This window comes from Solanum stenotomum, unplaced genomic scaffold (genome assembly GCF_019186545.1).
Source record: "Solanum stenotomum isolate F172 unplaced genomic scaffold, ASM1918654v1 scaffold1705, whole genome shotgun sequence".
In the NCBI taxonomy this organism is placed as follows: Eukaryota; Viridiplantae; Streptophyta; class Magnoliopsida; order Solanales; family Solanaceae; genus Solanum; species Solanum stenotomum.
This window is the reverse complement of record NW_026024360.1, coordinates 87,766-113,927: the sequence shown is the minus strand read 5'-3', so window position 1 is coordinate 113,927 and position 26,162 is coordinate 87,766. Positions and strand designations below refer to the sequence as shown.

General features: G+C 32.7%; 1 protein-coding gene, 1 long non-coding RNA gene and 1 pseudogene across 2 annotated transcripts; 1 reads left to right on the top strand and 2 right to left on the bottom strand.

Moving 5' to 3' along the window:
• Positions 1-26,162, bottom strand: part of LOC125850441 (putative late blight resistance protein homolog R1A-3) — a 51,457-nt pseudogene that overhangs the window by 605 nt on the left and 24,690 nt on the right.
• On the top strand, positions 1,283-24,077 carry LOC125850444 (uncharacterized). Its single transcript, XR_007444799.1, has 2 exons — positions 1,283-1,413; positions 23,787-24,077. It is a non-coding gene; the product is annotated as an uncharacterized LOC125850444 (long non-coding RNA).
• LOC125850440 (putative late blight resistance protein homolog R1A-3) lies at positions 22,026-26,162 on the bottom strand. The gene is made up of 3 exons (XM_049530293.1): positions 22,378-26,162; positions 22,263-22,299; positions 22,026-22,171 (listed from the first exon to the last, which is right to left on the bottom strand). Exons 1-2 carry the CDS (start codon positions 26,149-26,151, stop codon positions 22,270-22,272), a joined length of 3,804 nt encoding a protein of 1,267 aa, XP_049386250.1. The 5' UTR covers positions 26,152-26,162; the 3' UTR covers positions 22,026-22,171; positions 22,263-22,269.

Here is a 26,162-nt window from a genome sequence, read left to right as displayed (position 1 = left end):
ACTCAAAAACAGAACATAGGAGTTTTGTTGCTACTTACTTTGATAATGAGGTCAATACGGTCGTTTCCTTCATTCTCTTCAACATCTTTCTTAATCCTCACAGTTGAATCCTCCAGAGATTTGTTCTCACACCTAATCAACTTAATTTGTTTCAGCGTTGGAATATCTGCAAAGCTAAGGGGGATCTCCTCGAGGTCGTCACACTCTTCCATAACAAGTGTTTCAAGCAGGGGAAAGGATTCCTCGAGGCATTCCACCTTGAGATTTCTAACCACGCCAATTTCAAGAACTTAAGGTTATGGAATGTGATATCTCCAAGACACCAATCTCTGATTTGAACACGATCCTGGTTGTGTAATTGGAGATACTCCAGGCTTGGTAGTCCCGCAATGAAGGAAATCAGGTTTCCTATACCAGTCCTTCTTAGTACCAACTTGTTTAAAGTTGAAGGCAATTGTAACCCAGATACAATGTGGGGTCCCTTAAAGGAAAGGTCAAGTATTTGAAGCCGGGTAAGATTCTCCAATGTGAGATGAAAAGAATCTGCAGAATGTCCATCAAATTCGATGAGAAGTTGTTGAAGATTAGGACACCTCCTTGATAACACATCCACCCTATCAATTGGAAAGGTAACAATATTCTTTAATATCCTCAAATTTTCCAATTTAGAGGATCCTTCAAAGAGCCCCTGCTTATCAAATTCAGCTTTCCTAATCTCAACATGCCTTAATTTTTCCATTTCCCATAAAGATGATGGTAGCACTACTGTATTTGTCCAATTATTCTTCACAATTAAAGTTTCAAGATGGGGCAGATGTGATTCTGGATGAAAATAGAATCTCTCTGCCGAAACTGCAAGGTACTTCAGGTGATTTAGTGGTTTCAATGTATCTGAAAACAAATAACACACTTCATGGGAACTCAAATCCAAGACCTTAAGAAGCCGCATCTTATGAATCCAAGACCTTAAGGGAATCCCATCAAAAGATTTTTGGTTCGTTATCAGTGACCTCAATGGTTGGTGGAAAGGCTTCCGTGTTTTGGATCCCAGAGATGCAAATTTGGAATGCTCTTCACTCAAATGGAAGTTCACTCGACTTTCATTCCAATCAAAAGGTTGAAACTGTCTATAATGCCCCTTCACTGCCAACAAAAACTTTTCTTCTCTACTCTTCTCCAAGCAAAAGTGAAGCACTACATCATGAACCTGACAGTATTTAACCTTACCGTTATATTCTTTCTTTGAAACCATTACCATGTTACAGCTAATGAGATCCATCAGGTAATCTTCAGCAGATTCAATGTTCACCACGAATTCTTCCGCTATCCATAAACTTACTAATTTAGACACTGGAATTCTTGCATCCTCCGGAAACATCCCCATATAAAGAAGACAAGGCTTTAAACGATGGGGTAAGTTATCAAAACTCAATTGCATAGTCGCCAGACTATATTCATCTGACTCACGATCAAGATAGTCAAAGAGAGCATCTTTCACCTCATTCCACCAAGATTCATCCAGTTTCCTTTTTTTGATTATTCCAGCTACCAAGACAACCACAAGAGGCAATCCTTTGCATTTTTCTGCAACTGCTTGGCTTACATCTTGTAGTTCAAGCGGGCAATCTTCCTTTGGAAACACTTTTTTCTGCAATAATTTGCAACTCTCTTCTGTTGTGAAGAATGGAAGAAAATAAGGATCAGTGTAGTACTTGACTTGCTCACCCACTTTCTCAAGTCGAGTTGTTACTACGATTCTGCTTCTATTTCCAACATCTGGAAAAGAAAGCCTTAAGTCATCCCATGCCATACAATCCCACATATCATCCAATACAATAAGATATCTCTTGCCCATTAAGCTTTTCCTCAACTCATCAGCAAGGATGTCATCCTTATCTCCCTTGTCCTTGGAACCGGTAACTTGACTCAAAATCTCTTGTAATAGCTTTCTCCGGTTATATGTTTGGGAAACGATGCACCATGCTCGAACATCAAAATGAGAAACAGTGTTGTCACTATTGTAAACCTTTCTAGCAATTGTCGTTTTCCCTTGTCCCCCCATGCCTACAATTGGGATGACGTCTAGCTCATTTTTACCTCTAATCAGATACTGAATCATTTTTTCTGTGTAATTCCCAAAATCCACTATCTCATCATCAGTTACTGGATTGCTATCTAGAGTTGGCAGGTGTTTAAATGGTGCTACCACGTAGCAAGGTTTAAGAGCAACGTCTGCTGACCACATCTCAGTCACCTTCGCATTAATTTGTTTGATCTCTTTTAATATTGTAGGAAGTGAGCAAAAAATATGCCAAAAAACATTATAGTGAGCAAGAATAGAGTCAATGGCAACTTCAGCTTCATATGCCAAATTGATAGTACGCCTGTGAAGATCATGAAGAATTTCATGTTCATGGTGCACCTTGGCAACATCTCTGAAAATGGATGATAAAGATGACAGATCCTTCTCTAAAATGGATGCAAGAGCTGATAGCTCTTTCTCCAAATTCTCCAAAAGAGGTTTCATCAGGAAATCTAAACCAGATTTAGATTTCGATATCTCATTCAGTTTCCATATCAGAGAATCCAAAAAGCTCCATCCACCAACAGTGGAGAACTGAGATGGAGTGAATTTGAAGGATTTATAGTACGTCTCCACTTGTGCCTTCAGATCTTTGGTTTTCTCCAATATCTGTATCGAGCAAAGACTTATTTTGCTATTGTCATCTTTGTTTATAGAGCTAGGCAGAAGCTTGTGAATTACATATAGAACATCACCCGCTATAGCTAAAACCTTTTCCATAACCTCATTCAACCAGTTACCGTTAATTACATGATTTGCCACATCAGCATCAAGGAAAACCAACAAGAACTCTATTGCTACATCAATATTTCGAGCAGATTTATTATTAGGAAAGTTCTCGAGCTTTTTGTTTCTGAGATACATCAGCAGACTATGGAGATGATGAGAAAATTCGTTTGGTAATTTCTTATCTTTGAAAGTTCTTGATTGAGTAAACTTGGAAGCCTTTAGTTCACTGAGAAAAATCTTCTTCATTTCCAGCTCCACTAACACAATCAAGCATAATACATATGGAGATTTATCGAAGAGATAATACTTATATGTGTCATATCTGTCGACCTCACCCTCATTTGTATCATCTACAAAATCAGAAAAAAGAATAACTGAAACAGCAATACAGAGTTGTCCAACATTGTTAGCCATGAACTGAATTCGAGTCTCCAAACATTCCAGCTTCTCATGGTTGATGTAACCATTTATCTCTGTGTCATATAAGTATCTCAAAAATCTCATTTTCTTTTGAACAATTTTCAGTTGCTTTATAAATATGTGCATTTCAAGGTTTTCCTCATACCTAACCTCCTCCAATAAAATCATCAGTACATCATTTAGATTCTTTCCAAGGCAATCCATATATTTCGACAGATCAAAATCTTTCAACTCATAATTGTAACTTGAATTGGTTTTACCTTCAAAGAATTTGAACAAATGTGAAAATAACCTTCCTAGATTAAGGTTAGTTTTACATTCATCTGGAACTGGAATTCTATCTAATACCCACCGATGCATTTTCACAATCCAATTGGCCTTCTGTATGATTATGTCTCTGGAATCAGGCAAAAGAAAATTATGATACATTACCACAATTTCAAGTACTTCAATTTGAGCAATCTTGATGCTATCCAGATTACCTCCGCTCTTAATCCTTCTCAGGTGATCTAAAATTTCCTTAATTTCATTTTGAGCCATCTTCAGTAGAAAATTTCCTGCAAGTTCACCAACTCTTGGAATTAGTTTCATTAAGAGCAACATTTTTATTCATCTACTCTTTTGAAGCTATGTTAATGCTTGTGGAGGAATACACATCTTATGTAGCATTTTGTCTTACAAACAGTGCCTATTTACCCTTATATATACCATTTTATCTTACAAACAGTACCTATTTACCCTTTTCATATGGTCACTCAACTAATAATTACTTTCGCAGTCTCATTTTTTGTGACATATTTTTAGATTTCGAGATTCAAACAAGTCGATCTTTGATCATAAATTTTCCATATGTCTTTTAAATATTTTGAATTGTCAATTATTGTGACTTATAGTACTTTTCACATAGTTTACAAATATGTATATTTTCATTTTAAAAAATTTGAAGATTCCATGAGCAAATTCTCGGTCAAACTTAAACTATTTGACTCTAAAAAATGAAATGTGACACATAAATTAGGACAAAGGTAGTATTATCTAAAAAAAAAATCTGGAGATTGTATATGATAATCTACCTTTGTATTGCAATTATTGTAAGAACCGAGTTCACAATGAAGATAGTTGTCGTTTGATCTCGAAAAGAAATCAAAACAACAAACAAATTGATGATACCATTGAAGCTGCTTTAAAAGGTACTATCGATAGGGAAAAGTATTAAGGTGATGCGAGAGAAATACTAAATGAAAAAAGAAAGATTGTAGATATCGATCAAAGTAAAGCTACTTCTTTAGATTGACAATTGGTTGTTGCCACTTCTGAGCAAAATCGTGCTGACTCAATGGATGTTGATACAAGTAATATTGGTGTTCAAACAACTAACGGGCTGCTACTAATGAGGTGCAATCAAAAGAAGTTGGGCTGAATTTGACGTCTAATGCAACTAAAAATGCAGGGGGTACACCAAAAGTTGGGGTTGATGCGCCGCGAGTTGGTTCAAGGCAAAAATTAATGGATTCAGACAAAAACTAATGGATACATCTGATGTTGAAGATGCTGAAAATTCTGGGCAGCATGTTTTGCAAGTTGAAAACGAGGATGCAACTAAAAACTGGACATTGATTGCACACAAAAATTCAACTAGTAGTGGGACCCTTTCCTCGACTGGTCAAAATAATTCTCAAAGTAGTGAAAAGGGTGCGACTGAGAATTTCCATTATAGTGAAAAGAGGCATGATATTAGTAATGCCTCAAGAGACCTATTATGTTCGACTCTTTTTCCAACTAGGACACTACATTGTATACTATTTTATTCTTATTCTAAGTAAAATTGTATGTATTATTCGTGTTCCTATTCCTATTCTAACACTCTCCTCAAGCTAGTGCATACAAGTCATATGTACCTAACTTGTTACAAATATAATTAATAGAAAGAACAATGAGGGACTTGGTGAGATATTTGCATAGAAGGTGTTAGATGAAAGGATTATAGAAAATTAAAGGGGAAAACAACCACCAAGCTACAAACGCAAGTGATGATATTTATATAGGGCATTACAGTGGAAGACCATCTGAAACATACAGAAAAAAGAGAAACAAGCCAAACCTCTTCCACTGGTCAAACAAAAACACTTAAATTGGAAAGGAGGACATATAGATTTAGAGGATAAAAATTTCCGTTAGTATGAAAATAAATTATGAATCAATGGAACTCACCTTAATCTTAACTTATCGAATCTCCTATTATTTCTCAATAGCTCAATAGTAGATCAATCGATTGTTAACTGATTGATTATATATCCGAATCCTATGGCACAAGGTGTTTTCTATATCTAGTACATAGAGATGGGAAATGAGATCAAACAATAATTAGAGTTTGCNTCTCAAAGACAATGATAGAGTTGATGGACGTTTTTACTAAAGCAATCAATAGGAACGAAGCACTATCATTAATTAATAAAGCACTAATTGTTGTTTGCCTACCATTAATTAATAAATTAAGGGAAAATGCATAAGTACCCCCCCAGCCTATGCCCGAAATCCCAGAGACACACCTAACCTTTACTAAGGTCCTATTACCCCCCCGAACTTAATTTATCTATAATATTCTACCCCTTTTCGGCCTACGTGGCACTATCCTCAAAAAAATGTCAACATGCGCTGGGCCCACAAGACAGTGCCACGTAGGCCAAAAAGGGGTAGAATATTACATATAAAATAAGTTCGGGGGGGTAATAGGACCTTAGTAAAGGTTAGGTGTGTCTCTGGGATTTCGGGTATAGGCTGGGGGGGTACTTATGCATTTTCCCTTAATTTATTAATTAATGGTAGGCAAACAACAATTAGTGCTTTATTAATTAATGATAGTGCTTCGTTCCTATTGATTGCTTTAGTAAAAACGTCCATCAACTCTATCATTGTCTTTGAGAATTATGTCTTATTCCATATATAATATATTATACGAAAAAGGGTGAAAATTACTCTTAAACTATTTGAAATAGCTTATATATACCTTTTAATTATGTTTGGGATCAAAATTATCCTTGCATTCTATGTTTTAGACCACAAATATCCTTAAAACGTTATCTTTGCCATTAGAACTGACATGGCAGTCCAACATTGCAAAAATACCTTCCTCTCAATAATGTTGTTTTTCCTTGTTTATCCCTATCACAAAAAGAAAATCAAATATAATTCTTCCATTGTTCTCTTTTGAGTTGTTGTTCGGACTTTGGAACTCCAGTTTCAAAGTGTGCTGAAGTTTGCTTGAAGTTGTAATTGTGTGTTGAAGGATCGAGTTCATTGTTTGGGTTTTAGGGTCATAGGTTCACAAAATCGATTTTTAGATTTTCAAGCTTTTGAGAACTCTTTCATATATGTTTTATATTTTTTGAGATTTTCAACTCAAATCTTCAAACTAAGAAATCAGTTGTTAAATATCAATTTACAGCTTCAATTGCAATATCCAAGCAATTTTTAGTAACGTTCAATTAAATCTCTTCAAATTTTTGCGCTTCAAAAACCCAACAAAAGCTAGAAATTTCTCACCAACATTCTTTCAAATGAGTAGCTATTTTCGAGTTTCAACACAAAGAATGACTTCAAGAGTTTTTCAACGTCAACCTTGAGAATTAAATTTTGAGCCTCAGATTCAATGACATCAGAACTAGGGGTGTACAAAACCGAACCGAAAACCGAACCAAACCGCAAATCGAGTCAACCCGAAAAAAAACCCGACTAGTGATTTGGTTTGACTTGGTTTGGTTTTGAAAAAAAAATCCGACTATATTTGGGTTGGTTTGGTTTTAACTAAAAAAAACCAATCCGTGACCAAACCAACCCGACATTATATATATTGTTTTAAAATTTTATTTTATACATAAAAATATTTACTTTGATATAATTTTTAAATATTTCTTATATTTTTTCATAGTTTTTATCTTTTAATATATTATTTCAAGTTTGAAACTTAGAATTATGAATGGGCCAATAAAGATTATAGTCCACAGATGGTGGTAATTATAATAAAGCTTAAATCAAAATCAAATTAATACTAATGCAAAACGAAAATCAATTCAACACTAAGAATGACAATAATATTGAATATTTGTTCTTTAGTTTTACATTGGTTTAGACAATTAAAATAGGGAAAATGCATAAGTACCCCCCCAGCCTATACCCGAAATTCCAGAGACACACCTAACCTTTACTAAGGTCCTATCCCCCCCCCCCCCCGAACTTATTTTATATGTAATATTCTACCCCTTTTTTGCCTACGTGGCACAATCTTGTGGGCCTAGCGCATGTTGACATTTTTTTCAAGGATAGTGCCACGTAGGCCGAAAAGGGGTAGAATATTATAGATAAATTAAGTTCGGGGGGCTAATAGGACCTTAGTAAAGGTTAGGTGTGTCTCTGAGATTTCGGGCATAGGCTGGGGGGTACTTTTTCCCATTAAAATACATAATCTAATTTTAATTTCCTTTAATATTTAGTCATGTAACTAATACTTATTAAACTTAATTTTAGCATGATTTAGTGCTTTTAAATTATGATCATTTTCATTATGACTTGTTAATTTGCAATATTTGTTTAACGCGATTTCATTATTATTATTTTTGTTGGATATTTTAGTGTCATTAATCATATCATATTGTGTTATATTTTTAAGAAACATCTTAGATAGTTGTATTTTGGTAGGACTAAAGAAATATTTGAAGTACAAGTAAATTATATGTTTGTATGAATACTTTACCAGAAAAATCCGAAACAACCCGAAAAATTGAAAAATCCAAACAAACCCGAGGTTGAAAAACCCGAGTTTTATTGGTTTGGTTTGGTTTATAAATTTAAAAATCCGACACAAATGATTTGGTTTGATATTTGAAAAACCCGAACCAACCCGGCCATGTACACCCCTAATCAGAACCCAAACAATGAACTCAATTATTCAACACACAACTACTATCTCAAATGAACTTTAGCGCACTTAGAAATTGAAATTTTAAAGTCCAAACAATAACTCAAACAAGAACAATGAAAGAACTATTTTTGATATTTTCTTTAAAAAATTGTGATAGAGATGAACAAGGAAGAACAACATAATTGAGAGGAACGAATTTTTGCCATGTTGGACTGCCTAGGTGGACTATCATGTCAGCACATATGCCAAAGATAACGTTTTAAGGATATTTGTGGTCCAAAAATAGACGGCAAGGGTAATTTTGATCTCAAACATAAATAAAAGGTATATATGAGCTATTTTGAATAGTTCAAGGGTAATTTCGACCATTTTTCATATATAAAAAAAGACCCACTATGTTGTCATTTTCTTTAAAGAAAGGGAAACTGATGTTTGTTGGGACCCCTATGTAACGGGTATAATTCACAGAATTATTTGACTATGCATGAACCTATTTGGTCAAGCTTTAAGAAATGACATTGGCAAAATAGCTTCTCACATGAGAATGAGATTCATCTACTCTTAAACAGAATTTAAATAACGTGAATTCACCGATTAATTAGCTTCAAATACCGGACAATTGTACAAAAAAAATCGAGATGCATGTTATCATATAAAAAATGTATGAATAACAGATTCTATATCGAAAACTTTACTTTAATAACTCTTGCATGGTATTTAGTATGTTTTTCTTCTTCTTTTTTTTTCTAATTTTCTTCTGTTCGATAAATAAAACACATGAAATCCTTGTTGACTAGGGTTATGAAATCCTGGAAAATGGTCGTTTTCCAGGAAGAACATAACAGAAAGCAAGAAAATGTCTTATCCACTTATGTTACAAAAAAATGAAATAGAGAAAGTTGTTGTACCATTTTCTTTTTGGTCAGTCCCAAAAAGAATGTCACATTTTCTTATATGATAAGTATTTAAAGGTACAATTCCTCTTTTACCTTTATCGGTCTCAATTAATCATACATTTATGAGGAGAGAGAAAAGTGAGTCTATTTTTTAATATGACTATTTTTTGAAGGGGCAATTTGGTAAACATTTCAAAGTCTTTATTTATTTCTTAAACTCCATGCCCGATTAAATGTTGCGACATAAAATGGGACGGAGGGAGTAATTATTATCTCAGACTTTTTTTTTTCTTGATTCCAATTTTCGTCAACAAATAAACTGGCTTCCTAATATAATAACTATAGTTTAGTGGACCATTTAAGAAATCAACTCCGTAATTTTGTATCAATAGGTAAAAGTAATTCATGAAGAAGATAACTTACAATTAGTTAACAAGTGAAACCAACTTGGAACTTTTGTCTTCTCTTATGTCTGTTTAGCATCTTCAATTTTCTGATTCAATCATAATTAAAATTGAAAGCAGATTATTATGAGGTAAACATGAGAGTAATAATTCTCAATATTCGGATTCCAACAGAGATATATTTCCGATTAACGTATTAGGAGAAGCAAGAAAAATAGTTAAATGAAATGAAATGGATGAAGGTTTGAATATTTGAAGGAAGAAGGAAGAGCTCTCTCTCTCTCTAATAATTCATATATCTAACAAGAGATGAATGGTAGTAGCAAGTTGCTTTTGGTGGTATCTGTAAAGTGGCTCAGACCATCTCCAACCCCAGTCTATTTTACTCTACATTCTCTATATCTGAAGAGTAAAATAGAAAAAGGGCTCTCCAACCACCCTTTAAATTACTCTCTATTCTCCATTTATAGAGAGGTGAATAGTAATTCTCCAAATTTGGAGAACTACTATTCACCTCTCTATTTCACTTTTTTATTATTTTATTATTATTTCTATTATTTTGTAATTGACATATTATTTTTCATATAAGACCATTAATTATATCTAAGATTAGTAATTCATTTTAAATGTAATATAATATTTTTTTAAAAATATATTATTTAATATATACTACTTTCATCTCGAGTTAATTATGTTTCAATTTTTTAAATTTTCATCACTTTAATATAGTTTGATATCATTATTATTTTCACTAAGAAGAATGCACAAAATTAAAATGATAAGATGAAAATTTTAATTTAAAAATACAATACATGACATAATAATTTAAATACAAGATAACAATACATAACATAATAATTTTATCACAACGATAATTTAGTAATCCGGTAGGTCATTTTTCAGATTTAACAATATTCAGAAAAAATTAGTGTATGATCCACATAATTAGTGTAGTTGTGACTGTGGTTGTGCTTGTTAATTTCTTTTTTCAATTATTAGTAGTTGTTCTTGTTGAATGAAAATCTCCGATTTGAACATTCTTTAGCTAGACATTAAATGATTGAGGATAAAAATGTTCATTTTGAACTCCGTAATGCATTAATAGAGCATTTATGAGAGCAATGTAATAATCTTGAAAATAGAGTATTTATGTAATTATATTTCACTAATAATTTTACTTTTATTTGAATTGTCCATTAATTTGTATATTATATAATATTAACTTGCAATTTATGTTATTTATAAATTAAGGAAAAATATAATTTTATATTAAGTAATGAATTCGAAAAAATAAAATTTTATATTACATGAATAATATTATATAAAGTGATTATTTGGAAAAAAGGAAATAAAGGATGTGTATCATGAAATAAGAAAATAAGAATGAAATAGAAATAATAATATAATATTGAGGAGAGAAAAAAAAATTCTTTTTTAGAGAGTAAAATAGAGAATTAGATTGGAGTTGATTGTTTAAAAAAATAGAGAACTCTATATTTGGAGAGTAAAATAGAGATAAGGGTTGAAGATGCCCATATATAATAATACAACTATATTATTTGTCTTATTCTTTAAGGAAATGCACTCATAAAATCCCACAAAAGTATATCTGAATGGCTAGTTTCATACTTAAACTATATACTTTCTTTGAGATTTGCTTAACATATAAAGGGATTTTATGGTTGATGTATTGGGGCGAACATGATGTTTTTGGTTAAAATGGATTGAGTTTAATGTTTTCTATTATATTTTATTTTTGACTTAAAAATCAGATATCACGTCATTCAAAAATGGACGGATATATTATTTTTGAACTTGAATGACTTTTTGAGTGAAATAACAAAAAATAACTGACTTTTCAAATGACCTTATTCACCTATTTTTTCAATAGTTCAACAATGAACTTTTATTCAACTTAACTATTCAAGCTCAATTCATTTTGCTTATCTTTCACAATGAAAGATTTGATTAATTGAACAAGTACAATAAAAAAAAAATTACAAATTTAGGGGCCCATTTGGATATGCGATATGAAATCATATTGATATGAAGTTGAAATGTTGTTTGGATATACGATATGAAATCACATTGATATAAAAAAAAATCCACCAATTCTTATGCAATCTTACCGAATGAGAAAGTCATCATTCATAAACAAAATATCGAAATATCCTAAAGCGCCACATCGTTGAATCACATATATTCATGATATACATGGGTAAGAAGGGAAATATCGATTCTGTGGCTCAATACAAACGTTACATTAATTAAATGACTTTTTTTCAATGAAAATGATCAGTTTGATAAATAAAACACATGAAATCCTTGTAGAGTAGAGTTACTTTTCTTCTTTTCAAATTGTAAATGGTCGTTTCCCAAGAAGAACATAACAGAAAGCAAGAAAATGTCTTATCCACTCATTTTACATAAAAATGAATAGAGAAAGTTGTTGTACAACATCATCAATTAGCTTTATGATCTTCAACCAAAATAAACTCAAAACTAAATTAAAAATGTAAATGTTAGATGGAAAAAAAAAACTAGAAATAAACCAAAACAATCATATACGTAGTCTTCTAACTGGAAAAGGAAAAAAAAAACAAAGAGAGTTTACTTTTTAGCTTTGAAAAACTAGTATGAAATTTACTTCCTTATGTACAAATTTGAGTTTCTAAGAGGCAAAATAATGGTGACAAAAATCCTTTTAAGTCAATCTTCAGCTAAAGTGCTTCCTTCCATTTTGTTATTGACTTGATTTCTTACATCCACATTTGCAGTTTTCAAGTTCTGTATTCAGATTCTGCATAAGAAAAAGAAAATGTGAAAAATATGTTTCTACTACTTCAATCACAGCTATAAAGGTGGGGCTAGAAAATTTATCATTTTTTTTTTTTTGCAAAATATATTAGACATCATCTATCTCAAAAACATTAAGGTTAAATTGTTTGGTTTGGTGTAAACATCATGTGAGAATATAAGATGTGTTGCTCGGGCCAAAATTGTTGTACTCGTGTCTGATCCTCCAAAAATGCATAGCTTTTGGAGGATATAATATAACACACCCAACAGTATCATTGAAGAGTCTGAGCAACAGAGTATAAGTATTGATCAATTTAATCACCCACCTGAACCTGATCTTGAAGGGTTCGAATGTGCTGTACTGCTAGATCCAGCATGTCAGCGTAGCTCGTTTGCTGCAAAAACAAACAAGGAAATATTGTTAATATTGGAGTGTAGCTCGTTTGCTGCGATAAAATTTGCAGCTCAAGCATGTTGCAATAAGTGCAAACTGAGAAAATATTGTAAAGTGGAACATAAGAAAAGAAAGCATACAATCAAGATTACTGAAAGACTAGTTTTTTGTTTACACAAACCTATAAATATTCAATAAATTGATGGTTTAACAGCATTTTAGCATGTCAATTAACAATTATCCAATTGAATAGAAGTCTTGGAAGTACCATTTGCCACTTCCAATTCGCTAATTTTCTTTGTTCTAAGCAAACATGGTTACAGAGTTATAGTAAATGAAGCACTTCATAAATAGCTATGCTTTATAATCGCACAGCTATACTGCAAGTTTGGCTTAAAACTTAATGACACTCCTCCCCCTCCTACGCCATAAAGACATTTCTCGTGATACTTTTCTTTCAAAGAGAAGTTACTGTGAAATGAGAAAACTATACCCTGTCCATGTTTGTAACTTCTTTATTAATAAAAATGCAGTTTTCATCAATTGTTGTGAGAGTTACGCACGAGATACATGATTGAGTATGCCAACATGGATTACTTTGTCTGTTTTATTTTACATACTTCTGCAGAAAGAAAACAAACACATGTACAGAATGTAGTTGTAAGGTTATTAAGGGGAAAAATGTAGACATGTTGAAGACACAGACGTCAAACATTGAAGGTTTATGTGTTTTCTGATAGTGACTATCAAGTTCATATCTGGAAGAAAGAAGAAAGGTAAGGAGTTAGGGATAAATGAATGCAAGCGAAAAAACAAATCATCAACTTTTTGAAAGATTTGAAATAGCGTGTTGAAGGGGAAAAAACTGATTTTGAATCAGTTGTAAGATTTATATATATATAATGATAATAATGGATAGAACAAGTGGGAATAACGGGTCAAGTAAATACCCGTGCACGTGATAACTGACCTGTCATGGAATTTTAGGAGCTGTTTGGTGAATGCATCTTGACCTCAAAATAAGTAAAAATGGATTCAAAATTCTTAGGCACAATCACCATCAATTAAATAAAGGGACAAGTTAAACCCCTTCCCTTTCCTTTATTCATTATTTTATTGGCTAGTTGGTACTTTACTAGAATTTTATATAATGTCAACTTGCTATTTGAAACTTTGGACCCCACAAAAGAAATGCTCACTTCCTCCAATAAGGAGCTTCTTACTAAGATTATGATTAAGGAAACAAGAAAATAATAATATCTATATTGCTCATTGGGGCCCAAGTGACAACTTGTTCTATAAAGTTAATTAATAATTCGAAAATGGCAACTTATATCTCTACTTGTACAATACTCGTATAAATTACAAAAACCACAAAACATTTTTTGGCCCCTAAAATTTCTTCAATTCTTTCTATTACATTACTATATAATTATACAATATTTTATATCTTTATATTTCGTTAAAAATATAATTCTTACGACCCCACAAGGTGCAGAGGTAAAGTCTGGTACATCTTATCCTCCGTAGACTCCACTTATGGGACTACACTTATATATATGTTATTGTTATTCTTCTTGAAATAAATTTAAAAGAAAATGGTGCTATACATAAAATGGAACAAAACGAGTAATATGTCCCAAGGTGTACTTGTTTAATTAATTAATTTATTTATTATTATTTTATTTGGGTAGAAGAAAAGAAAACTACAACATAACTAATGGAATAGACTCATTGCTCAAAGAAGCACACCAACCTCTAATGTATCAATTTCTACAAGTGGAAAAAATGAATAAAGGAACTCCAACACAACTTTATTGACTCATTCAAGTTTGTGTGACATAATGAACATGACTTAGTTCATACACACATTAACTTAAGAAACTAATACGACGATTAAAGGTCTAATAGTAGACCTAAACCTAACCTAGAGTAGATTATAATTATTAAAAAAAATTAATAGAGAATAAATTGCCTTGTTTCGAGGTCAAAACATACACATATTGTATGTCCTATTCCAAATCAACATATATTATTGGCAAAAAATCATAGATTAAACCACCTTTTTAGTTGAAAGCAGAATATATTTCTATATTGCTCGGATTCTTCAAAAATGTAGAAGGGTGTGTGTCAGATCTTTAAAATAGTACATTTTTAAAGAATTGACACGAATACAATAACAATTTTGAAAAGTCCAAGCAACTTAATTAAATCGACCAAAATGAGTTGTAGAGTTTTTGATAGTTGACAATAAAAGCATAGCCTTTCTGTCTCCCCACCTCATATCAAATTAATTCACACAAGTAGTATCATTCTTTCTCCCTTCCCTGCTTCAAAGGATCTAGGCACCATTAATTATATTAATACAAAGGTCAAATATTTTTTTAAAATCGAAAAACAACAAGGATCAGTGATGCATGATTCACAATTCAATGGATAATGAATTCATCTTTCTGTTCTTCTCCACTTGAATATCAAAATTTTATCTGAGGCATAATTTCATGATTTACACTTAACACATCACATGCTATACTTTTACCACTAATATCAAACCCCTTACTCCTTAGACTAAAATGAATTAAAATTTGACTCTTATAACATTTCTATTCCAATAAGGCCTACGTACATTTCACCCTATCTAAACTCTACTAGTAAAAATTTACTTTGTAATTGTTAGGTATGTTGTTGTATGTGTTGACATGAGGTAACAAATACTCTTATATAATTAACTAGATACGTACATGCAAGTTGGTTTAAATAATAATAGTTATAAAAAACTAAAAGGTAACAACTTTGTTTGATATATAAACTTAGATGTAACGTGTCAGGGTCTATTGAAATCAACTTTTTTAAGTTTTGCATACTTTATTGTCCTCAAACCTTCCAATTACAATGGATGTATTATTATTTATAAGCTCAACAGTGTCAAATTGCACAAGTTGCATCTAATCCTCTTCTACCCCACCCCAAACCAACCCCCAAATCATACCTCCAAAAAAATATTAATTAGTGCTAATGAGATTCTATCTTAAAGAAGGATCCTCCATGATTAATGAGTAATTAATTAATACCAGTGGTTTCATTATCCAAATGTTGTTGGCGATTGGAAATTTAGCAGACACACATGCATTCACCTTCCCCAAATGTGGAACCCACCTTTACATGTCACTAAGAGTTGAGACAAGATTAAGACCTACGAATTAGCTCCACTAATCTCCTAATTTTCCCTATTGATGGATAAGTTATTTTTAAAAAAAGAGCAATAATAATTTGCGGCTGCTTACGTTATATACCTTCTAATTTAGGAAACTAATTCCATTTACTCTAATAATAATTTCAAGATAAATTCTAAATCATTAAGTTGGTTGTTATTATTTATATTTTAAAAATGGGATATTTATGAACATAACTACTATTTTTATATAGAATTTAATTTTCTCTTAATACATAACTTATCCACCATTAATCTAATGCTATATGTTTCACCTTCTTCTTTTTTTCAAACCAAAAAAAGTAAACATATTATCACATTCATTCTTAAAGATGAAAATTACGATTTTTTTTAATTAATTAGTTCGTGCTTAAATTAATTATTTTATAATTAAACTAATTATTTTATTTCGTTAGAATTAAAGAGCTCATAAATTAATTATGTTGATTTGTCTTATTTAAGTTGATAGCTGAACTTATTCCAACTAGCGGCCAAAACTTAATTTAATTCGATTTCACCCTTAACCCATCTTAAGGGACCAATTGTGGGCCTTCATGAAAGTTCTTTTTTAAGAGCAACCCCACTCTGTTGTCTTCACTTTCCAGCCCATTCCACACATACCCAGGCCCATATCATATCCAGCAATACAATACAATAACAATAAAAATGAAGACCCAGCAACGTTCTTCCTCAACGTTAACTGTAGCGATTCCAAGCAGCAGCAATTTTCCGTCAAAATATACGGAAAGCAGCGAGGAACGCGTGAGCCAGTACTAGGCTGCTATTTTTTCTTGTCTTCTTCTCCAATGTCCTTTTCAACTAGTACCAACAGAGCAGCATAAAGAGAAGCGCGTTTTTCTCCCCTTTCCTCTTCCGGAATGGGGCAAAAATTGCAAGGAAAAGGTGCCTCACCTAAAATGGTGAAAGATTGGGAGTTTGAATTCAAAATGGGCTTCAATTCCTATCCGAAATTCGTCCCTTTTCCCCCCAACTTAGAACCCTAAATTTCTTCTTATATATATTCCTTATCCAGGGGCGGCTCAACGGTATCGGAGGCCTAAAGAGAAATCTTAATTAGAGGTCCAAAATCTAAATAAACTTCACATGCATTTATTTAAAATTTATTTTTCTTACATTTTTAAATACAAAGTATTACTTAATATTTTTTTATATATAAATGATTTATTCGTTTTCTTTTTCAATTATTAGTTTTAAATAAGATTTTATCAATTCAATGTTGAAAAATATTATTTTACTCGGACAATCATTATATGAATTGTTAACATAGTTCTACAAGTAATTAGTTGACAAATTTCAAATAAATATAAGAGTTAGAACCATAGCTTTGATGAAGTTGATAATTTGGTTACCCCACATTTTACAATGGTTGTTGTAATGCTTGAAAATCTAAGAAGAAATGGAAAAATAATTTTACAATTCAATTTGTTCAATACTTTTCAACTATTAATTGTTATTTTTGATAGAATATTACTCTAACTTATCAACAATTTAAAGAAGAGAGTGTAAAAGGAGTTAAAAAGAATAAAATAATGAGAGTATTAGTGGAGAGAGTGTAAGAAAATAAAACAATATTTTCTTGATTTCTTCTATTTGAATGGGGTTGAAGAGAATAATTTTAAATATATACTTTTTATCATAAATAATTAATGTTTTTTCTATACAAAAATTAACACATAATTTATTTTTGGTAAAAAATTGAGGCCCCCAATTTGCCTTATTTAAGTATGCATAGAGCCGGCCCTGTCCTTTATCACTCACTGTGGAAAGGGGGAGAGATTCAAAAAAAAAAAAAAAAAAAAAAAAGAAACTAATTTTAAAAAATAGCAACAGAGGTCCTCGTTTTCCTTTGGTTTGTTGTTTGTCAAAGCTTGTTGGAATCCTTAGAATCTTGTTGTGGTCGTGGAAGGCTCCCTGTTCGTAGTCCCAAGTTCGCTGCCCCTAAGAAGGTATGTAGCTTCCTCTTTCTTTAAATCTTCTTTTCTCACGCTAACGCCGTTCTGTTCCTTCGTTCTGTTTGTTCCTAGTTATCAAATAAGAGGGGAAGTTTCTTGTGTTCTTTTATCGATTTTGACTGCTCTGTTTTGCTGGTTGTCTAGTCGAACATGTATGAGTGCGATCTGAATGCGTATGTATGAGCATCAGGCTGATTTCTGGTTGCTAACGTTTTTTCTTTTCTGTCTCCTTTAGATTTCATAACCTTCTTGACTAGGTTTATTTAGTCGTTATGCTCGTTTCAGCATCGTTCTTGCTTATTATGCATCTACACGTTATGAAAAGTCATCAATATTCGAATGTCGGGTTGTCTGTACTCTGACCCACCTGCTAGTCAGTTGTAGCTTCAATATCCATGTTTAGGCCTCCTCTACTTAAATGGGATTCAAGAATAGGTTACTAACTGACCAAATCCTAGTTTGTTGTTTCTCGCTAAGTTGTTTATTGCTTATTTTGGAGTTGTCATTACTTCTTAGTTTGAATTTGTCTTCTAGAATGTTGTTGAATCCGTCTTAAAAAATAAAACCTCATTTTATTTTTTTTTATCTCTTTTTTTTTTTTATCAAATCTCGGTTAACAACTAAGTTATGCTTTCTTTCGAAGATTATGCGTGCTCTTTCTCTTTTGATTTCCCCATTTTCAGCTTCCCACACTAAATTCACTGTGAGTTATTATGAGGTTGTATGGTTAACTTCTCCTGCTCTATTTTCATGTTTAAAGATAGCTAAGTTAAGAATTGTAGGTGGTGGTTGAGTTAATTTCGAATCGAGCAGGCCCCCGTTTTAATCGCTTAAGTATCCACCTTTGTTCTCTGTTTGCTATAAATCCTCTTGAAATGCTTAGTTTCTCTCTTGCCTCTATAAGTCGTAGTCATCTCGATTGGTTAGGATTATTCTTGCTTTTTTTTTCCTTCATCCTTATAGTTTTATCGTGGTTAGTTCCCTGTTTGTTTTGTTAAATGGTTGTTCGTTTCTTGTCACTTTATAAAAAAAAAAAAATTGGTTTAAAAGGTATTCTAACAGCATACTTATCATTTCTAAATATCCTTATTATTGTCTCGTTATTTTATATGGAGTTTAATTAACCCTTCCATCCATTTGATTGTTCATTGTGTTGAAAGTGTGAAGCGGCATTTTTCTTCCCAGATTCTCATAAGTGATGGCTTATATTGTGACATTGATTTTCTTTGCATAAGGAGAGCTTCTCATTTTATTAAAATATGATTGTTTAGTCCACTAATCCATAGGAAATGATAGTCACGCATGTACTAGTAGTTTCATTTTTATTTAAATTGAGACTCATTGTTCCCTCATTTCGGTCTCTTCTTAGCTGCCTGTTATGAGCGAATTCATTGAGAAATTTAGTTAGCAAAATGATCACTTCTTCTATTTATTTCTTGGTTTGATTCAATGACATAATACGATTTTAAGTCATTACTTTCATAGTTATTAATCGTAGAAAGTGTTCCAGCCCCATCTTTCTTTCTCTTTAGTACACTAATCTTCCTTTCTCTTTTGTTGCATGTGAAATCTGCCCGAGCCCTCACGGACTCTATCCGTGCATTTTCCTATTGGGCCATGGAGGCCTAATTTTACTTTATTCGAGTCAACCAACCATCAAATCAACGAACAGGTCTCGAAGTTGAAAGAAAAGCGGAGCGGATCGGGAGTTAAAAATTTGGGCCAAAAGGCCCACTCTTCTTTAAGAAATTGTATTTTGTTACGTCGGTCATAAGCCCCCTTGCCATTTTAATTGCTATTATTGTATTAGTTTAGGACAGGTACAGGTGATTCAAATGGGTCAGAGGCCTAAAATGAAATAGGCCCAAATACTGGTCCAGGCGGACAGAAACCAGATCTGGGCCTAACTCTCTTTCTCTCTTCACTTTATTGTGCTCATTTTACTTGCTAGTATTTGTCGTTAATCTTAAGGTCGAAAAATTCAAATCCCCGAAAGACGCCTATTTTGATTCAATAACTTAACTAACCAGTCATCTCTTAACAAGACTTAAAGGAATAATTTTGCAGGATAGCTCACTTAGATAGTACCTAAATATTTCCTTTTTTCCCCTTTAAAATAAGTTTTAACTATAAAATAGTTCAATTTTGCAATTCAAGTTAAGTTAAATTATTTTAGCCAAATAAATTAATTGTCGGATAACCGCATTAGCGGATATTCTAGGTGCCTTAAAAACCTTCCTGGAATACTAATAAGAACCTCGTACCCCTTTACAAGTTTTCACTAGATTCCTGTTTTAGTCTTGTGAAAATGAATAGTTTTCTTGATTTTTCTTAAAAATTAAGTGGCGACTCTAAACCAGTCCAAATAATATTTCTAAATAAAACAGTCTTTATAATAAATAACTAACAATTCAAATAATAATTAAAATACTATTATTTAATAATTTATTATTTAGATATTTAATTTAGCCTAGGGATAAAATGATAATCTAACTTTTCATCTTTGAAGCTTTCCACTTTTAGTAATATATGATATATGATATAATGATATGATATGATACATTTCAAATATTAAAAGTAAAATACTACTTTTAATATTGCTTCTTAGTTTTTTGTCAATATACAATTGTGGTAGAAAAAGATAAATATCATAAAGTAATGTAACATGATAGAATCATGAGTGTAGATATTAAAGTGAGATCATAATTCATGTATATTCGACTATAGTACTAATTTGTTAGTATAATTCTCATTGGATCTTTGATTAAGTTAGTGCAGATTCCATATGGCATTATTCATTCATTAATCTTTCAGCTTAGTTTTTTTTCAAAATGAAATGATATATATGACATATTCAAATGACCTTAGAACAGATTATTGTATTGTATTTGAACAGCTTGAGAAACCATTCACCTCTTAGTTTTTTTCTTTTTGGTAATTTTAATTATGTATTTTCAATTATTTTATTACTAGTAAAATTACTTGCGCTTCGCGTGGGAATTTAACATTATGGAATATATAAAATAATACTTAAAACTTATCAGTCACTAAAACTAAAACACTATTTATCTTACATAAAAGATCAATAATGTAAAGGAAAATGAAAATTATTACATCTTATCATTTATCCTTAATAAAATAAGCATAAATTAATGATTGTAAAAATACATATCAGGATTTGTAACATAAGCAATGGTGTCACTGAGCCACTCAACATAAGTAAAGTACACAAATATTTAATTGTGAAGAAGGAGGAGGAGGAGGAGGAGAGAAGAAGAGGAGGAAGAAGAAGAAGAAGAAAAGGGTCAGAATTTTTTTTGTTTTAAAATGAGAGGAAATCCTTCTATTTATAGACAATAAATGGTAGTGTGAACAAATATTTATTGTGCCTTATTCGAAAGGTTACAACTATTTGAAAAAGTTGCAACCCTTCAGAAATGTCACAACCTTTCATAAAAGTCACAACTATTCATAAAAGTCGCAACTCTTCATTAAAGTCGCAACTCTTCGTTTAAGTCGAAAATTTTCATAAAAGTCACAACTTTTCATAAAAGCCGCAAGTTTTCATTAAAGTCGCAAAGTTGCAACCCTTCAGAAAGGGAAGACTAGTTTTGGAAATAAAATAAATTAAAAGGGAATCATGGTTTGTGGTGGCGCCACATAGGCGGGTCTAGGATTCTCTTTTATATATATATATGATATGATATATGATATATGATATGATTTTTATATTTTAATATTATTTATATCATTTAAAAAAATTTATATACTGATCAACATGGAAACTAGTATATATATAGATATAAAAAATTTCAATAGAAGGCTAACACAATGATTTGACAGGAGCTTAGTAATAGTAGTGCAGAAATTGGCTAATGGTCAAGTAAAAACATGTCGTCTTCATGATATGTTTCACCAGTTGTGCAGAAACTAATGTAGTTAATTAAAAAGAATAATCTGATGAAGCCTAAATTTATTTTATAAATATATGAGCAAATCTGAAGATTTGACTTCCATTCGATGGCATAAATTTATTTTATAAATATACTGAAAATAGTTTAAATATACCCTCGTTATACTTTCAGATAAATATACCCCACCGGTTATACTTTTGGCACATATTTACCCTTATAACTAATAAAGGGACGGAGGACAAGGATTAAAAGAACTCAACAAATTAACCATACCCAGTTATAAGCAAATTTGAAGGTGTAAGATGAAAAGGATTATAAAAATTAACAGGGAAAACAATCACCAAATTATGAAACAATGATTTGATAGTGATCCAACCATCTGATGCATTTTCGCCTAGCCACACAAAAGACTGTCTGTGCTTTTAGTTTGCTGCAGTTGGTAAATTCAAACAAATCTTAGTTAGTTTAAGAGCAATTAAGGGAAATCAAGTATCAATTAGAAAAAAAAAACTGAACATTACCGTTGACTCACAGCTTCCTTATGTTTCCAAAATAATCCTGTATTGAACATATTGTTTGCACATTAGGGGCGCGTAGATACTCAAAAACAGAACATAGGAGTTTGTTTCTACTTACTTCGGCAATGATGACAATACGGTCGTTTCCTTCATTTTCTTCGACTTCTTTCTTAATTCTCACAGCTGAAGCCTCCTGAGATTTGTTCTCACACCTAATCAACCTAATCTGTTTCAATGTTGGAATATCTGCAAGGCTAAGGGGGATCTCCTCAAGATTGTCACACTGTTTTATGACAAGTTTTTCAAGCAGGGGAAAGGATTCCTCCGAGGCATCCCACCTTGAGATATCTAACCACACCAGTTTCAAGAACTTAAGCTTATCGAACGTGATATCTTGAAGGTACCACCCTTCTAAATAAGTATCAATCCATTTTACAAAATCCACATCTTCTAATTGGAGATACTCCAGGCTTGGTAGTCCTGCAATGAAGGAAATCGCGCTCTCCATAAAACAACCTCCCTTAAGTACCAACTTCTTTATATTTGAAGGCAAGTGCAACTCGGACACAAAAGAATCAATGGTAAGGTGAAGTATTTGAAGCTGGGTAAGACTCTCAAATATGAGACAAGTATCTTCTACAAACCCATCCACCCTCACAAAAGTGATTTCGAGTTGTTGAAGATTAGGACACCTCCTTAATAACACATCCACCCTATCAACTTCCAAAATTGTAAATCTAACGTGCCTTAGAATCCTCAAATTTTCCAATTTAGAGGATCCTTCAAAGATCCCCTGCCTATCCTCTCCCAAATCAAATTTAGCATTAGCAATCTCAACATGCCTTAATTTTTCCATTTCCCAAAAAGAAGCTGGTAATAGTACCGTAGCATTACTCTTCACAATTAAAGTTTCTATATGGGGCAGATGAGTTTCTGGATGAAAATAGAATATATTTGCCCACACTGAGAGGTACTGAAGGTAATTTGGTGGTTCAAATGTAGCTGTCGACAAATAAAGCACTTCATGGGAACTCAAATCCAAGACCTTAAGAAGTCTCAATTCACTAACCTGACGGAAGGGAATCCCATAAAAAGATTTTCCTTGATTGGTCGTAATCAGTGACCTCAAGTGTTGGTGGAAAGGCTTCCGTGTTTTGGAGCCCACAGATGCAAACTTGGAAAGCTCTTTACTGAAACTGAATCTCACTCGACTTCCCTTCCAATCCAAAGGTTGCAACTGGCTATCATGCCCCTTCACTGCCAACATAAATTTCTCTTCTCTACTCTTCTCCAAGCAAAAGTGAAACACAACATCATGAACCTGACAAATTTTGACTTTTTCATTGTAACTTTTCATTGAAACCATTACCACATTACTACTAATGAGATCCATCAAGTAATCTTCAGCAAATTCACTGTTCTGCACAAATCCTTCCGCAACCCATAGACTTATCAATGTCGACACTCGAATTCTTGCATCCTCAGGAAACATTCCCATATAAAGAAGACAAGGCTTTAAACAATCAGGTAAGTTATCAAAACTCAACTGCATAGTCGCACGACTATATTCTTCCGACTCACGATCAAGATAGTCAAATAAAGCATCCTTAACCTCAATCCACCAAGATTCTTCCATTTTCCTTTTTTTGATTATTCCAGCTACCAAGACAACCACTAGGGGCAGTCCTTTGCATTTTTCTGCAACTGCTTGACTCACATCTTGTAGTTCAGGCGGGAAATCTTCCTTTTGAAACACTTTTTTCTGCAACAATTCACAACTCTCTTCTTTTGTGAGGAATGGAAGAGAATAAGGATCAGTATGGTACTTGACTTGTTCACCCACTTTCTGAAGTCGAGTTGTTACTACTATTCTGCTTCTAATTCCAAAATCTGGAAAGGAAAGCCTTAAGTCATCCCATGCCATACAATCCCACATATCATCCAAGACAATGAGATATCTCTTGCCCATTAAGCTTTTCCTCAACTCATCAGCAAGGATGTCATCCTTGTCTCCCTCGTCCTTGGAACCGGTAACTTGACTCAAAATCTCTTGTAATAGCTTTCTCCGGTTATATGTTTGGGAAACGATGCACCATGCTCGAACATCAAAATGAGAAACAATGTTGTCACTATTGTACACCTTTCTTGCAATTGTCGTTTTCCCTTGTCCCCCCATGCCTACAATTGGGATGACGTCTAGCTCATTTGTACCTCTAATCAGATACTGAATCATTTTTTCTGTGTCATTCCCAAAACCCACTATCCCCTCATCAGTCACTGGAATGCTATGTCGAGTTGGCAGGTGTTTAAATGGTGCTACCACATAGCAAGGCTTGAGAGCAACGTCTGCTGACCACATCTCAGTTACCTCCGCATTAATTTGCTTGATCTCTTTTAAGATTGAAGGAAGTAAGCAAAAAATATGCAAGAAAGCATTAAACTGAGAAAGAATAGAGTCAATGGCAACCTCAGCTTCATATGCCAAATTGATAGTACGTCTCTGAAGATCTTTAGGAATTTTATGTTCATGGTGTACCCTTGCGACATCTCTGAAAAGGGATGACAAAGATGACAGCTCCTTCTCTAAAATGGATGTAAGAGTTGATAGCTCTTTCTCCAAATTACCTAAAAGAGGTTTCATCAAGAAATCTAAATCAGATTTAGATTTTGTCATTTCATTCAGTTTCCTTAAAAGACAATCCAGAAAGCTCAATCCACCAATGGTGGGGAACTGAGATGGAGTAAATTTTAAGGATTTGTAGTAAGTCTCCACTTGTGCCTTCAGATCTTTAGTTTTCTCCAATATTTGTAACGAGCAAAGATTTATTTTGCTAGTGTCATCTTTGTTTATAGAGCTAGGAAGAAGCTTTCGGATCACATATAGAACATCACCAGCTATAGCTCCAACTTTTTCCATAACCTCATTCAACCAGTTACCATTAATAACATGATTTGACACATCAGCATCAAGGAACACCAACAAGAACTCTATTGCCACAATAATATTTTGAGCAGAGACATTATCCGAAAAGTTCTCGAGCTTTTCTTTTCTGAGATACATCAACAGACTGTGGAGATGATGAGAAAATCCTTCAGGTAATTTCATGTCCTTGAAAGTTCTTGAATGAGTAAACTTTGAAGCCTTTAGTTCATTGAGAAAAATCTTCTTCATTTCCAACTCCACTAACACAATCAAGCATAATAGATAAGAAGGTTTATTCAAGATATCATACCCATATTGTTCGACCTCAGCTTTATCTGTATTTGCAACAATGTTAGTTGAAACAGAAAGACAAAATTGTCCCACATTGCTAGCCATGAACTGAATTCGAGTCTCTAAACATTCCAGCTTCTCGTCGTCAACGTAACTCTTTATCTCTGTGGCATATAAGTATCTCAAAAAATTCATTTTCTTATGAACAGTTTTCAGTTCCTTTATAAATCTGTGTATTTCAAGGTTTTCTTCAGGAGGGTCAGACCTAACCCTTTCCAGGCAGAACATCAGTACATCATTTAGATTCTTTCCGAGGCAATCCATACATTCTGACAGATCAAGATCATTCAACTCATAATTGTTACTTAAAATGGTATCACATTCCAAGAATTCCAACAAATGTATTACTTGAATTTCCCTAATCCACTTATAACCGCACTTGCCTTCTCCGATACGTGTAGTGTTATAGAGTATCACTTCAAGCATTTGTACAGTCGATTTGACATTCTTTGTGAGTTCGACTGAGGAATCAGAAAAAAGAACACGATGACACTTTATAAAGGTTCTTAAAACTCTTAGCACCATTTCAAGTTTCTCAACTTGGAGGCAACTCTGAGAATCGTTACCCTTCATCCTTCTTACATAAACTAACATTTTCTCAATTTCATTTTGAGCCATTTTCTGTTTAC

Bases quoted from the DNA above. Each gene is read 5' to 3' on its own strand.
- LOC125850440 (XM_049530293.1), bottom strand. From the start codon at position 26,151: ATGGCTCAAAATGAAATTGAGAAAATGTTAGTTTATGTAAGAAGGATG. The intron at 22,300-22,377 runs GTAAGTAGAAAC...TGTTCAATACAG, and splicing joins GTATTGTCATCATTGCCGAA to GATTATTTTGGAAACATAAG.